Source organism: Rhinatrema bivittatum, chromosome 15, assembly GCF_901001135.1.
Source record: "Rhinatrema bivittatum chromosome 15, aRhiBiv1.1, whole genome shotgun sequence".
Taxonomy (NCBI): domain Eukaryota; kingdom Metazoa; phylum Chordata; class Amphibia; order Gymnophiona; family Rhinatrematidae; genus Rhinatrema; species Rhinatrema bivittatum.
In genome coordinates, this window is record NC_042629.1 from 45,502,058 (window position 1) to 45,518,884 (window position 16,827).

A 16,827-nucleotide genomic window follows, 5' to 3' on the forward strand; every position below is an offset into this window, starting at 1 on the left:
GAGACCATAGTCCTGCCAGAAGTCTGCGAAACAGGTCGTAAAGCGTGTCAGCACTGTAAGCTACCACCGCCTCCAGGTGCCCTGCTTGCACCGCCTCACTCGCAGAAAGGGATGCTGCGGCTTGCAAATCCTGAACCCAGCGGATTTTTTTTTTTTTAATATTCCGTTTTTCACACTTTTTTTTTCAGCGCTTCAGAGTGGATTACATTCAGGTACTGGCTCGTAGTGCGAAACTGCTGCACATAGCTGCCCGGACTCCTAGGGCCAAAACCTCAAAAATCTTTTTAAGCTGCAACTCCAATTTGTGTTCCTGCGAATCCTTCAGGGCAGTGACTCCTGTTACCAGGATGGTGGTTTTCTTGGTCACTGCCAAGACCTCAGCGTCCACCTTAGGGACCTTAAGGAGGTCCAGTGCTTCCTCCGGAAGTGGGTATAACTTGGCCATAGCCTGACTTACCTTTAAACCAAGGTTCGGAGTGTCCCATTCCTTAAACAAAAGATCCATAACTGACATATGAAATGGAAAAGATCGAGCTGGACCCCTGAGGCCCACCATCCCCGAATCCATAGCCCCAAACTGTGAGTCCTCCGGAGAAACCTCAATGCCCAGCTCCTCCATAATGGCCGGGATAAGTGGATCTAGCTCATCCCTTCTGAACAGGTGGACCACTTTGGGATCATCGCCCTCCACTAACGGCGCGTCTACTGGCTTGGCTGGCTAGAGCTGGTGATCCTGATCTGCAGCTGGTCCCTCACCAGGGGCTTAAGGAGGAGACTCGCCTTCATCCACCTTGTCCGTATCTGAACTGTCCACCTGACAGGAAAAGGACCGGAGAGGGCATTTGGCCTTGGGGGCTTCTATGCCACTGTGTGACTTGGTATGATTGTGGAGTGATGAAGCTCCTGTCCCAGCCCCCAGCGACAGAGACAGGATGGAGGCGGTCCAGAGAAGGGCAACCAAAAAGGTGGAGGGTCTTCATCGAATGACTTATGAGGAGAGATTGAAGAATCTAAATATGTACACCCTGGAGGAAAGGAGGAACAGAGGTGATATGATTCAGACATTCAGATACTTGAAAGGTTTTAACGATCCAAAGACAACGACAAACCTTTTCCGTTGGAAAATAAATCAGCAGAACCAGGGGTCACGATTTGAAGCTCCAAGGAAGAAGATTCAGAACCAAGGTCAGGAAGTATTTCTTCACGGAGAGGGTGGTGGATGCCTGGAACGCCCTTCCAGAGGAAGTGGTGAAGACCAAAGCTGTGAAAGACTTCAAAGGCATGTGGGATAAACACTGTGGATCCATAAAGGCTAGAGGATATGAATGAAGAGAGGGTGGCTTGCGGGAAAGACAGCTACTACCTGGAGATAATACCCTTATTCAATAAACATACACACAGTTAATGCGACTCCAACATTACCTCTTGCTGTTAAAGCATAGAGCAATGTGGGAAAAAGGATTTGCATTCACAAAAAAGCGGGGAGTAGCTTGCTTGTTATGGCAGTTACTACCCTAAACCAAACAAGCCTGATACTTCACGTTCAATGCATATCCATATCCAGTGTAGCTCTCTGCTTCAATGGCAGGGGGGAATGAAGAAAAGATGATTTTATATTCAGACAACAACCAACAAGGACTGAATTACACAGTTTGGGTAAACAAATAAGCATGGGTGTAGATTGCTTGTTACAACGGTTGATAACCCAAATCAGTTAAGCCTGATACTTCACTTTCAATACATATCCAGAGTAGCTCTCTGCTTCAACGGCAGGGGGGAACGAAGAAAAGTGGATTTATATTCAGATAACAACCAACAAGGATTGAATTGCACAGGCTGGGTAAACAAATATGCGTGGGAGTAACTTGCTTATTGCGGCGGTTACTACACCTAACCAATTAAGCTAGATACTTCACTTAGAAGCAGTTCCAGTACTGCTCTCTACATTAATGGTGGGGGTGGAAGGAAAATAGAACTAAAGGTTACATTAATGGCGGGGTGGAAGGGAAAAAGAACCAAAAGGTTACTAAAGGCCAAGATAAGTATGAGAGAGAAAAAAAAAAAAAAGGTGTGAAAGCTTGCTGGGCAGACTGGATGGGCCATTTGGTCTTCTTCTGCCATCATTTCTATGTTTCTATATAAAATAATATAATAAAGCCTTATGTAGAGAGACTGGCAGAGTTCTATGCACAGCACCAGTATAAACCTCTCTCTCAAATTATTTCACTGATAAGACATATAGGATTTTACACTAGTATCGTTCCATTCCCTAAACTAGGTTACATAATTGTCAAAATTTCTGATTGGCTTTCTTCTATAAACAATTGTGAATGATGGTAAGTTAAATTGCTCTTGCTTTACATGTAAATTAATCCTCATTTTGTATGCTAATGTTATCTAGGGACTTGCTACTAACTGCAGTTCCAGCATGGCTTTTGGTCCATTCTGGATGTTTCTGTAACACTGTGGCCTAGTTTTTTTTTGTTAATATAGCATTTCTATTTAGCCTCTCTCCTGTGGAATCTGTCTAGTAAAACTAAAGCAAAGGTGTCATGTTATTTTTGTTAGTAATTATAAAGCAACTTCTGATAAAAAAAAAAATTAGAAAACAAGAATAGTGACTTCTCTGTGTGTCATGTCAAAAAGTGTTTTACTACCTCTTCACTGCCTTTATCACAAGTCATGGTGCTCTGTGCACCCACAACAATAGTGATTATATTGTGTTACCTACTTTGTCTAAATCACACTGTAAAATTTTAACATACACTATGCAAATGTAAAAATTGTTGTGTGCAGAACTTCAGCAGGAGTACATTTGTGGCTTTTACTCGGGCTAGAGTGTGTGCTCCGAGATGAGTACAGGGCGTGGGGGCACCATATGGAGAAAGAATAGGAACTGCAAAATAACATTTTTATATTTTACCATAGGGCTAGTCATACTGGAGGCGAGAGTTCATGTAACAAAACAGCTAACCAGTCTCACACTGCAGATATTTTGTTTTTTTCCAAAATTAAACAAGTAAGTATTTTCATCCGACGAACATATCCCCCTCCCCATCCTCTTTTCTAATAAGTAATAACATTTTTTGCTTGCAACGAACTAGGGAATAAAGATGAAATTTCCTATTTTGTTGCAGGTCGGGAAAAACGAAAGAAAACCCCACGAAATCGGGAAGGGTACACCGTAGATACTAAGATACAGCTTCCACACGCGTCTTTAATCGAACACCGAAAAAACCCGCCCGACCGTTCAAATTTAATAAAATACAACCTCCCACCAAGTCTCACTTAAGATCCAGGGTAGGACCCGGGAGCGATCTCTCGCTCTCTGGCCGTTGGCTGCCCGCAATCAAAATGGCGCCGGCGACCCTTTGCCCTTACAGTGTGACAGGGGCTACCGGTGCCATTGGCCGACCCCTGTCACATGATCGGAGCAAATAGCTGCCGGCGCCATTTTGATAGCGGGCAGCCCACGGCCCGAAAGTGGGAGATCGCTCCTGGGCGCGCCCGCTGGACCACCAGGGACCTTAAGTGAGTCTTGGGGGGAATTTGTATTTTATTAAATTTGAACGGTTGGGGCGGGTTTTGATGTAAAAAAAACCGACCCGAAATGGTCCACCCCCGAGTTCAAAACGAAACGACGAAAACAAAATCTATTCACGTTTCTAAGAGCGGCTGAGGCTAAATGCGGCAATCCTGTTGGCTGTTCTCTGCCAGCAATGCTGATGTTGCTAGAGCAACAGGTCCCAATGAGAGCCACGTACTGAACCAGAGTGGCTGCCTTCGTGTTTTGTGCAGTAGCCAAGTATCTACCTAGCAAGGGCACTTGTTGCAGTGTATCTGATAGGTGCAAACAATAAACTAGAGCTGCTTCCCACTCCCCACCAACAAAAGGCCCTTGTACGCTGCTGGCTGCTATCAGCTGCCCAGAGATGCACATGCCTCTCACTACCTGCAAGCAGAAAGGTGCTACAGCTCCAGGAACACTTCCTTTCATCTTTCCACCTTGTTGAAAACAAAAAACAGAAGAGCTCTGGAGGTTTCAAAATAAAGCAGCATTACCTATAGCGGTGTGCATGTAATTTTGGGGGGAAGTGCTAGAAACTATAGCACTGCTGTGGGCCACTCAAAAGCCATAGCTGAACCATAGTTTGCCCATCCCTAGAATAGGGGATCAGTATTTTCTATGATGGCAAATAGTTTTGAATCCCATTCAGTAGCTAGTTTTTAACTTCTAGCTGGCAACTTTTTTTTTAACTTCTAGCTGGCAACGCCTTTATTGCGACAGTTCTGTTCTATGTAAACCGACCTGATTCGATACTTGTATTGAGAATGTCGGTATATAAAAATCCGAAATAAATAAATAAATAAACAACATCTGGCACTACTAGTTGCTGTCATAGAAAAGAATATTCAGCCCCTAGTCAATATGAATGTGTTTCAGGAGTTAGTACTTTTATAATTTCCAGCCTGTCTTGTGATTCTCATATCTAAGTATTGAAACATCAAAATGCAACTGCATATTCTAAAATGACATTTTACAACACTGTTAAATGTAATATTTTAAGTCTGCCACTTGCTTATCAGCCACTTAATTGAAATGGAACTTTATGATTGTATTTTTGCTCTTTAAGTTCCAGATTGTGATTTCTGTTTGTAGTCAGACCCGGTTAATCCCAATGTCCAACAAAGAACTCCATCTGATAATCCATCCATGTGATATTGCTTGCATTTTTTTTTACATTTTGTGCACTCCTACTGCTGCAGTCAAGTGTTAAATTCCTTTTAAAATGCTCTTCATAACCTCTCTGTGAAAGCTGAACATTTCAAATGTACCTGTGATTTCGCTTTCAGCTGTTTTGGGCCAAGGTTGTGAAAAAATCTTCCTCAGGATATTAGAGATCCAAGACTAATTTACTTTTTGCAAGCTTGTGAAAACATTATTGTGAGGGAGAAAAAAGTGGCATTACATTTTCCTTTTTCTACTGTGAATGAATGGGAATTTTCTTTAGTTGTGGTGATCAGAATGTGGGTATGTAGATCCTGTCTTAAAATTATGCTAATTTATATTTATTGCTTAATTATTATATTTCTATTATTTTCTGTTGATAAGCAGGCTTATTTAGCCATGTTGTCTGAGTGACGTCATCTGGCTATCACGGGGCAGAGCTTTTCTTCTCTAAGCTTGAAGAGCTTTGCAAATGCGGCTGCGCGGCTGTTCCCACACTCCTCAAGCTGATTTCCTCAGTTTTGTTTTTTCCTCAATTGACACGAACGCGTGAGAAGAGCGCTCTTCATTTCTCCTCAAGGAAAAAAAAAAGAACAAAAGCACTTTTCAATACTAATGTGCTAAAGACACCTGGGTTTAATTATTGCCAGTGCGGCAAGATCATATCTATGACTGACAAACGCAATTATTGTTACTTGTGTCTCGGTCCCAACCATGATCAAGCGGCCCATAGGGACTGCGGAAGAATATCTCCTCAGGCCCAGTGCTTTAGGTCTGCGAAAATTTCAAAGTTCAGAGAAGGTATATCTGGTTCTTATGCTGCCTCTCCAAGGGAAGGAAGGTCCACGTGTTCATCGCTCGGGCTGAAGATTCAACACCTACTCCGTGGGATCGGACAGACATTCGAAAAAAACTGATAAGGCTTTGACGGCTTTGGTGTCGATGCATATTGTGTCGAAACATAAGAAAGCATCATTATTGGTGCATGATGCATCGATGCATGCGGCACCGATGTCAGCGCTGGAGCATTTCATGCCAGCGTCGAACCAAGGAAGGAAAGGACATCGCATTCGATTGCTCTCTATGGCATCATCGAAGGCTTAAAAAACATCGATGCATTCAGAAGCATCAAAAAAATCAGCACACATTGGAGCAAAGTTGACGCAGAAGGAAGTGTCAAGAGCATCGAAACATGACGCAGCATCACACGAATCGATGCAAACAAATTTGAAACTTCAGAAAAGTTCAGGACACACAAAATCCTTGGAGAAGTCGACTCAACTAAAAGAATCCTCTTCTGAGAGCAATCCTTAGGAAACCGATGCTCCATTAAATGTTGACGCTTTCTAAATATATAGTTCGATCAGAATATTCCCTATCATTCTCTCATCAGGGAAGTGTCAGGTCACAAAGATCTTTGTTATAATTCTATGACCAAGAGTTGGAAGGAACTCCAGAAGAGGTGGCTTCCCCCCCAGACACATCACACTCTGCTGGAGAGCTTTCCTTAAAGACTAGAAAGCGTTCCAGTTTTCTTCAGGACTCTCCAAGAAAAGATCATTCTCCCATTAAGGGAGCCTCCAGAGGCTAGAACTAAAGCACCGAGGGCAAAGATACTTACTGCAGTGCTTCCCCCGCCTAAGAAAAAATCCTGCATAATGCAATTCCACTCTGAACACTTCTCATACAGGGATAAACGGATTCAGTGTTCGGCACTGAATGCAACTGCGAAGGAAACAATGTCACAGATGAACTCTATACGTAGGAATTTCTTTGAAAACTTGCCTTTACAAGTTTCTAAATCACCTGACTTACCAGTTCCTTCCGAGGGAAACCATTCCCCTACTCCGGAAACCCCCCCATCACCTGTAAGCATAAGAGCTAGTCCACAGGATAAGGGTACTCCTCCTCCTTCCCCTTCAGACCTGACCAGCCATCCTGAGAATTCACTGTTATCCTGTCCTGGAAGCTCAACGGGCATTCCCTCTGACCCATCGCAGGAACATCCACAACCTTCCTCACCACCGGAGGATCTAACTTACTCTAAATTTTTAGAAAAAGTAGAACCCCTATTGAAAATTGAAACCCGCAAAGTCCTTGATTCCAGGGCAGAATTAATGGATATATTAAAGATCTTGGAGGTTTCATCTGAACCAACAGCTCTCCCTTCCCATGCAGTACTCAATTCTGTTATGGATAAAGCATGAGACTCTCCCCACTCCATAATACCAGCATCTAGAAAACTAGACTTAAAATACAGGATGCAGAAGTCAATTCACTACAGTAATGTGCAGATCTCACATACCTCACCGGTGGTAGAATCCATCATGAGAAAAGGAAAGAAAATGAGATTGCATTCAAATATACCTCCAGGCAAAGACAACAAGTTGCTGGATGAATTTGGATGAAGATTATTTCAAAATTCAATGTTAAATGCCCGTATCCAGCCCAATACCTTTACGAATGTGCTTCAAATCTAAAACCATTCGTATCAATATCACAGGAGGAGACAGGCAAGCCACAACCTTTCATTGACCTTCAGGAGAGGTTGTGACACCTACTGAGGATGGAATATGAAGCTTTTTTGACACATCTGCCCGGGATTCAGCAGCCTCCATAGCAGCCAGACGTATGGCGTAGCTTCGCTCCAGTAGTATACGCAAAGATGTCCACGAAAAGCTAGTCAGCTTACCATGTAGAGGGGACAGCCTCTTTGGGGAAATACTGAGGGAATCAGTTTCCCAGATAAAAGAGCACTATGTATCGGTACAATCTTTAACTTCCCCTTCTGAGAGTCTAAATACCTCCAAAAGGTATTACACCCAATATAAGAGATGTACTACCAACGTAGACCATATAGATCCTATCAACCATACTACCAGTCATAGAGTCCTCCCACTTACTAGCAGTCGAGGCCTCAGGGGCAACAGTCTCCACAAAGAAGCCATCAGAGATGTCAAAGACCCAAAAGTCTCAGACCCAACCTCAGAAGCAACAAGGTTTTTGAAAACATTTGCCACAGCACCATGGCACTGGGACAGAATTTCATTTTTCTACCAAACCTGGTCCAGAATCATGACCGATCAGTGGGTCCTGACCGTAATAGTCCAAGGGTACAAGCTACAGTTCACCCATCCTCCCGCATTGCCTCATCGTATAAAAACCATAAAATCTCTTTCTCACAATCCCATGCTACTTCAGGAAGTAAGAACTCTGCTACATCAGAGGGTAATTCGGTCTCTTCCGCCTTCTCAAATCAACAACAAATCCTCATTCCCAAGAAAACGGGAGGTCTTCACCCCATTTTAGACTTGCAGTCTCTCAAATCTCTCAAGAGACAGAAGTTCAAAATGACCGCTTTGAAATTGATCCTCTTATTTGTACAACTCAATGACTGGATGTGTTCTCTGGACCTGAAAGATGCATATATTCACATTCCCATCCACAGGGATTATTGGTGATACCTGTGTTTCCAAGTTGGGAATCAGCATTACCAGTACAAAGTGCTCCCATTTGGACTCTCATCTGCCCGAGAGTCTTCACAAAATGTCTTGTGGTTGTTGTGGCATAACTGCGAAAACGGGGAATAATACATTTTCCCTATCTAGACGACTGGCTCATTGTCTCCCCAAATGCACAAGCGCTACAGAACCGTTTAATAGAAACAATTCAGTTCTTGGAGGATCTAGGATGGCTCATAAACTATGAGAAGTCTCACCTCCATCCCACTTAGACTCTTCAATTTATTGGAGCAAGGATTCACATTCCCATTTCCAGGGCATTTATACCCACTGACAGGGCCCAGACTCTGCGTTCTCAGTGCCTGTCTCTTCAACGTCAGACTTATACCACTGTACGTCAAATACTAATCCTATTGGGCCACATGGCGGCAGCAATACATGTAGTTCCCAACACCCATCTGCACGAGGCATTTACAATGGGGATTAAAGTCTCTGTGGAATAAATGCAGGCAGCACATGTCAAGGATGATTCGCATTTTAGCATCAATGAAAAGAGACATTTTGTGGTGGTAAAAGCCTTCAGTATTGACAAAGGGGGCACCATTCAGGAATCCTCTTCATCAACTAATAATAGCAATGAATGCTTTAACAAAAGGCTGTGGGGCTCTTCTTCCCCATCTGAGTACACAGGGTTTGTGGTCCCCAGCAGAAAGCTGGTTTCAGATAAACCTGTTAGAACTGAGGGCAATAAAGAGTGCATTGCATACTTTCCAATTGACTGTTCGAAGCAAGTCTGTAATGATACACACAGACAACTAAGTAGCCATGTTCTACATAAACAAACAAGAAGGATCAGGTTCCAACATTCTCTGCAAAGAAGCTGTTCAAACTGGCGAATGGACAGAAGAAAACAAGAAATTCCTTCAGGCGTCTTATCTTCCAGGGCTTGTGAACACAAGGGAAGACACTCAGTAGAATCTTCCACCCCCATGAATGGTCGCTAAACGAAGTTGTAGCGGAAGATCTTTTCATGTGCTAGGGCATTCCACGCTTAGACATTTTTGTATTGGAAATCAACAGAAAAGTGAACACCTTTTGCTCAATTCTTCCCAGCACACTGAGAGTATCCCAGGATGCCTTTCTGATTCCATGGTCAAGGGGGCTGCTGTACGCCTATCCCCCAATTCCATTAATATCACGCACAATTCAGAAATGTATAGTGGACAAAGCGGACTTGATTCTCATCGCTCCAGCATGGCCAAGACAACTGTGGTATGCTTATCTAGTTCACCTCGTAACTCAACCACCAATTTCTCTAACACAGGAGAATGGAAATCTCATTTACCTGATGCATGCCTCCCTCCAGCTGACAGCATGGAGATTGAGCGGAAAGTATTAGGACATTTTCAGCTACCATCCCATATCACAGATATATTAATAGCAGCCAGAAAATCATACACAAGAAAAAATTATGCCTTCAAATGGAAAAGATATTCCAGTTGGTGCAACCGACAAAATGTTGACCCCTTCACTTGCTCTCTAAAAGATTTACTGACGTATTTATATTCTCTTTTTACATCAGGATTAGCGGTCACATCCATACGTGTACACCTAAGTGTTATTGCAGCTTATCACTCGACTGAGGAGAGATCTTCAATTTCCTCTCATCCTCTCATTTCAAGATTTATGAGGTTTAATTCGAATTCATCCACCATTTCAAAAGCCTCCGGTTTCATGGGATGTAAACATAATCCTCGAAAGCTTGATGGAAGCTCCCTTCGAACCCATAGACTCTACATCCTTAAAATACCTCACATGGGAAGGTACTCTTCCTCGTTGCTATCACTTTGGCGAGACGAGTAAGTGAACTTTAAGCCCTTGTAATCAATTATCCGTACCTTCATTCCACCATGACAAAGTCTTGATTTGTACCCATCCATCCTTTTTATCAAAAGTGGTTTCAGCGTTTCACCTGAACCAATCAATTTCGTTACCCGCCTTCTTTCCCAAACCACACATCAATGCAAGACAAAAAGCCCTTCACACATTAGACTGCAAAAGAGCATTAGTGTACTACAAAAGGAAAACTCAAAACAATTAGACACACTTCCCAACTCTTCCTCTTGTTTAATCCGAATGACCCAGGAAAACAGTCTTCAAAAGGACACTGTCAAATTGGATAACTAATTGTATTTAATTCTGCTACTCAAGAAATTCAAAAATTTACTTAATCCAATCAAAGCACTCAGGTCAGAGCGAGGGCGACCTACACAACGTACCAATTCAAGAAACCTGGAGAGCAGATTACATCTCGTTATTGCCTGGACCAGCAGTCAGCAGCGGACAGTGCATTGGAATCAGCAGTATTACATCACATCCCCAAGCATTGATGGCTGTCCACAGGTGATAGGTTGCTTCCACAGATAAGGTAGCTCTTTAGCGCAAGCAACCTAGCTGCTTGGGACTCTCAGACAGCATGGCTAAATAAGCCTGCTTATCGACAGAAAAAAGCAAGTTTGCTTACAAAAAATGGTGTTTTCCGTAGATAGCAGGATGATTTAGTCATGCGTCTCCTCCCACCTCCCTGGACAGCCATCTTCTTCACTCGATCATTAGCTTTGACTATCTGAGGAGATCAGCTCGAGGAGATTGGGAACAGCTGCATTCGTAAAGCTCTTCGAGCTTAGAGAGAAAAAGCTCCGCCCCCATGACGTCTGGATGACCTCACCGAGACAGCATGGCTAAATCATCCTGCTATCTATGGAAAACACCGTTTATGGTAAGAAAACTTACTTAAACTATTCCTCATTTAGGGCACCTTACAGTTAAGCAGGTATACATTAAATAAAGCAATGGTTCCCAAACCTGTCCTGGGGGACTCCCAGCCAGTCAGGTTTTCAAGATAATCTCAGTGAATATGTATAAGGTAGATCTGCATGCATTGCCTCCATTGCATGCAAATTTATCTCATGAATATTCATTATGGATATCTTGAAAACTTGTCTGACAGGGGGTCCCACAGGACAGGTTTAGAAACCACTGAAATAAAATAAATGATGCTTGAAATGAAGAACAGCAATTTCAAATAATACAATTTAAATAATTAGCAGGGGCTGGCACAGTACCAGCAGGCACCTTGCCTCCCTACCCAAGGCCTTATCCAGGCACCTCCATTGTGTTCTCAAGCCTGTCTGACCCCCAATAGATATTATGTCTAAACCTGGATCCCCATGCCACAGTTTGCAGTGGTAGAGCTTGAACCATGAGGCTGGCCCCTGCATGATTAAGCAAGACAAATTCAGGTTTTATGGATTAAGTAGACTGGATCACCATTTTCAAGCTAAGTCATTTTTATATTTGTTAGCTATATGAAACAGCAGTATAATATTTTTTTCTTTGCTTGTTTATATTACTAAATCTCTTTATTTTTAGAGCTATACATTATGGGATAAGAGTATATTTCTCTCAGCAAGGATTTAATATGGCAGTTTTCTGTTTTCATCTTTCTGCATCAGTGGAGTTTATCTCTGCACATTTTTCCAAGAATGAGTGCCCTATCTATTATGAAAAAAACTTACAAAAGACCTGAAATAGTCACTTGCAGCTAAACAAGAGGAAAACCACGGGCATAATTGTAAAGAAAGAAGAGAATACTGCCCTAAAGCAGGTCTGACTGGGTGCAGTGAAGCTTTCAAACGGGTGTGACTACTGTAAAGATGCAGGATCGAAGTAAAAATAAATCCTTACGAACATTACATGGTAATAAAGCCATGCGGACAAACTTGTTGTTTGATGAATTGCGTGATGCTGATACTGTGCAGAAATCCAGAGTTCATTCTCTGACCAAACCCACCTATATGCACCAGCCTAGTAGTTGTAAGAGAGGCCGAACCCCATCTTTATCAAGTCCAGATTCGGGAGATTTGGCTAGCCCTTTGCCTTCAAAGAAAGCCATCATTGCTCACATTGGTTCCAATAACACCCAGGCAATGCGCTCCATGAGTTTTCAGAAACATTGTAAGGCAATGAGAGCCAAAAAACCCAGCAGGATGTCAGCAAGTCTGAGCAAGAGTGTGGAGAGCTCTGAAGATTATATTTTGTTCAGTCCAGCATGTCAGGCAGCTTTGTTAGAAAAACAAAGGTGGCAGCAGCAGCGGCACACAACAGCTGGTTTGTCTTTGGTACTGACTCCTCCGGCTGGCCTGGATTGCACCCTGATGGACAGCAATAAACTCATGGAGACCCTTGTTGCCACAGGTACAATTTCATTTTAAACTTTTGTGTTTAAGCTTGTCAATAGATAACAGTTGGAGGGTGCAATGGTTATAAGTCCCCTTCTTTTCTTGTGTGACTAGACTCAAGCATTCATTAGTCTCCATGATTTATTAGGGCTTAGTTCATAACATTTCATCACTTGGTCTGAAGAGAGTGTCCTCCTCAGTTTGGACCTTAGCATCACTTCATTGTGAACATATTAATATGCTTTTGAAGGGTTTGAAAATAGTTTTCATTATTCTGACATGAAAGGACTCATAATTGTACTTTTTAGTTTTTTTTTATTAAGAATATAAAATATGTCATGCTGAGTCATGTCAAAGGTCCATCATTCCTTGATGCTCACTTCCAGAGATAAGAGATGGCTTTCCCAAGTCTTCCTGGGTAAAAATGGTTTATGAACTTTTCTTCCAGGAGTTTGTCCAGACCTCTTTTAAACCTAGCTTTGACCACATCCTATGGCAACAAGTTCCACAGCTGAATTATGTGAGTGAAAAAGTACTTCATAAGATTAGTTTTAAATCTGTCACTTATTAGTACTAAGACTAATGGACATTCCATGAAACTATTTGAAAGGGTAAATAACTATCCCCTGTTCACCTGTTCCACACCCAAAATGATAAAAGGGATGGAACAGCTCCCCTATGAGGAAAGGCTGAAGAGGTTAGGGCTGTTCAGCTTGGAGAAGAGACAGCTGAGGGGGGATATGATAGAGGTCTTTAAGATCATGAGAGGTCTTGAAAGAGTAGATGTGAAACGGTTATTTACACTTTCGGATAATAAAAGGACTAGGGGGCATTCCATGAAGTTAGCAAGTAACACATTTAAGACTAATCGGAGAAAATTCTTTTTCACTCAACACACAATTAAGCTCTGGAATTTGTTGCCAGAGGATGTGGTTAGTGCAGTTAGTGTAGCTGGGTTCAAAAAAGGTTTGGATAAGTTCTTGGAGGAGAAGTCCATTAACAGCTATTAATCAAGTTTACTTAGGGAATAGCCACTGCTATTAATTGCATCAGTAGCATGGGATCTTCTTAGTGTTTGGGTAATTGCCAGGTTCTTGTGGCCTGGTTTGGCCTCTGTTGGAATCAGGATGTTGGGCTTTATGGACCCTTGGTCTGACCCAGCATGGCAATTTCTTATGTTCTTATATACCTCTGTCATATCCCCTCTGTCATCTCTTCTCCAAGCTGAAGAGCCCTAACTTGGTTTGCCTTTCTTCATAAGGAAACCATTCCATCTCCTTTACATTTTTTTTTGCCCTTCTCTGTATCTTTTCTGGTTCTGCTTCATCTTTTTAAGATGAGGTGACCAGAACTGCATGCAATACTAAAAGTAGAGTCACACTATGGATCGGACCTGAACCTTTTCTTGGGTGGGTCCTAATACGGAACACAGCATTATGTACCTATAGTTAGGATTATTTCCTATATGCATTGCTTTGCACTTGTCACATTAAATGTCATCTATCATTTAGATTCACAGTACCCCATTCTTGCAAGGTCCTTCTGCAGTCCTCACAGCCTGCTTGTGTTTTAACAACTTTACATAATATTGTATCATCTACAGATTTGATCATCTCATTGTTGCTCCCTTTTCCAGATCAGTTATGAATGTTAAATACAAGTTCTAATACAGATCCCTGAGGCAGTCCACTGTTCACCTTCCTCCATTGGGAAAACTGACCTTTGAGTCCTACTTTGTTTCCTGTCTTTTAGCCAGTAACCAATTCACAATGAAACATTGCCTCCTATCCCATGATTTTTTAATTTTTTGTGGAGTTTCTCATGAGGGACTTTGTCAAATGCCTTTTCAAAATCCAGGTATCAACCATCTCTCCCTTCTCCACTCTTAACACCTTCAATAAATCTAATAGCTTGGTAAGGCAAGACTTCCCTTTGCTAAATCCATGTTGGCTCGTTCACATTAAACCATGTCTGTCTACATGGTCAGTAATTATGTTTTTAAGAATAGCTTCTATCATTTTGCCTAGCATTAATGTCAGGCTCACTGGTCTGTAGTGTCTTGGATCACCCCTGAATTCCTTTTAAAAACTGGTGTTATATTAGCCACCCTCCTACCTTCAGCTATTATGGTTATATATTACTGGTAATATGTCTGCAGGTTTTATAACTGAGTTATTTTAGAACTTTTGGGGTGAATACTATCCATTGATTTGTTACTCTCTTAATTTTGTCAATTTGTTCCATTGCATTTCTCATTTAGAACGTAACATAAGACTTGCCATACTGGGTCAGTCCAAAGGTCCATCAAGCCTAGTGTCCTGTTTCCAACAATGGCCACTCCAGTTAACAAGTACCTGGCAGTATCCCAAGGGGTAGATAAATTCCATGCTGCTTATCCCAGGGATAAGCAGTAGATTTCTGCAACTCCACCTTAATAATGTTTTATAGACTTTTCTTCCAGGAACTGTTCCAAACCTTTTTTAATCGCAGCTATACTAATAGCTTTTACCACATCCTCTGGCAACGAATTCCAGAGCTTAGTTATGCGTTGAGTAAAAAAACATTTTCTCTTATTAGTTTTGTGTATCACCTAGTAACTTCACTGTGTGTACTCCAGTCTTTGTACTCTTTGAAAGAGTAAACAACTTATTCATGTTTACTCATTCCACTCCACTCTTTTACAGCCCTCTATCATATCTCCCCTCAGCCATCTCTTCCCTGAGCTGAAGAGTCCTAACCTCCTTAGCCTTTCTTCATAGGGAACTGATTCCATCCCCTTTATCATTTTGGTCTTCCTTTTCTGTACCTTTTCTAATTCTGTTATATCTTTTCTCAGTGATTACCTCAGTTCCTTTAAATCATCACCATCAACGAACATTACTAGTGTGGACGTCTTCCCAACATCCTCCTCCATAAAGACCAAAGCAAAGAATACATTTAGTTTTTTATGTCCCTTTTCTCTTCCTTTTTGTTAATTACTATACATTTGAACAAACTGAGAAATAGTAACATTGTTCCTTCTTCTGTTTTAATGTGGTTAACAAGTGAACTGCCAGGCCATCCCTTCAAAGGTTTTTGTGGGTATGTTTTTGAAATGTTTTGATTCTTGTTAGGCTGAATGGCCTTATATAAACTCAAATAATTATTATAGATTACCTTGCCCTCTTTTTGTAGCTGAATATAAAAATTCCCAATGTGATTAAAAGTGTTAGCGTATCATTCTGGATTCCCTTCTCAATGTGGTATTAAGGGTTTTCATTTTAAGCAGTTGCTCAGATCTTTCCTTATTCATGTGCCATCTTTTCCTGATGATCTGTTTGATAAAATAAAAATTGATTTACTAACTCTTGAGACTGATTGTTCCTAAAGGGCAAAATCTTCATATGGCTGTTCCTGAAGATAAGGCAGACAAACTACTCTTGGCGAGCTGGGGTCTCCCTAAATCCGTTCTGGAGAAATATCACAGCCTAGGAGTAGTACAGATGTTTGAATGGCAAGCAGAGTGTCTGATGCTTGGACAAGTACTAGAAGGGAAGAATCTGGTGTATTCAGGTACAGTATGCAAAACTAGTCAGGTATGCTCATAAATAATAGGTTCTCTGTCTGATTCCAGGTTTCCTTTGTGACACCTTTTTGCTTGCTGTTTGTTTTTTTTAGCTCCTACCAGTGCTGGGAAGACATTAGTGGCCGAATTACTTATTTTGAAGAGAGTCTTGGAGACCCATAAGAAAGCTCTTTTTGTTCTGCCCTTTGTCTCCGTGGCCAAAGAGAAAATGTATTATCTCCAGGTAATTAGTGGATGTAGTAAACATTATTACTTTCAAATCAGAATGCACTAGCTTGTTGATTGGGTTTGATACCATGTCATTCTTTATGGCGTAGTCCTTAGAAGCTCTCTGCTCTGGTTAGTGGTTTTGCAGAGTTGAGGCTTTGTTTACTCACAAGGAGGAGAGAAAGACAATAAGAAAATGGGCCACATCCATCTTGTGCGATGGCACATGTGATGGCAAGGCACTGCTTCCCCTTCTATCTGCGAAAGTTGGGATTACACATGTGTGACAGGGTAGAGCAATAAGGGGGTGATATGAGGAGCTTGGTTACTGTAAATAAGGTTCTCGTACCAGCTCAGTTAATGGTTCTGCTCCTTTAGCACAGGGGTAGAGTCTCTGATTTGGAGACAGGTTGTAGGTTCAGTTCCCAAAGTCTCCAGTTAGAAAACAAAAAGCTGCGACACTGGCATGCACAGCAAGCATGGATCTTTTACAACATAGATCTAATGCCAACGCTAGTATGTGTGCAGAACATCGGCATCTCACTTTGAGGTCCTTCTAATTTTTAGCAAATTGTAAGTGTCTCAATACAGATATGCAAAAGCTAACGGCAGTTATTTGAACTT

The 16,827-nt window shown here is 41.8% G+C and overlaps 1 protein-coding gene across 1 annotated transcript in view; it reads left to right on the forward strand.

Annotated features, from left to right (window-relative positions):
* Window positions 1-3,451: 3,451 nt before the first annotated feature.
* POLQ (DNA polymerase theta) overlaps window positions 3,452-16,827 on the forward strand; it is a 174,229-nt gene continuing 160,853 nt past the window's right edge. Inside the window, 4 exon segments of the mRNA XM_029578518.1 lie at window positions 3,452-3,531; window positions 11,623-12,447; window positions 15,801-15,983; window positions 16,089-16,219. Of these exon segments, the coding sequence (XP_029434378.1) occupies window positions 11,907-12,447; window positions 15,801-15,983; window positions 16,089-16,219 (855 nt within the window). The 5' untranslated portion in view covers window positions 3,452-3,531; window positions 11,623-11,906.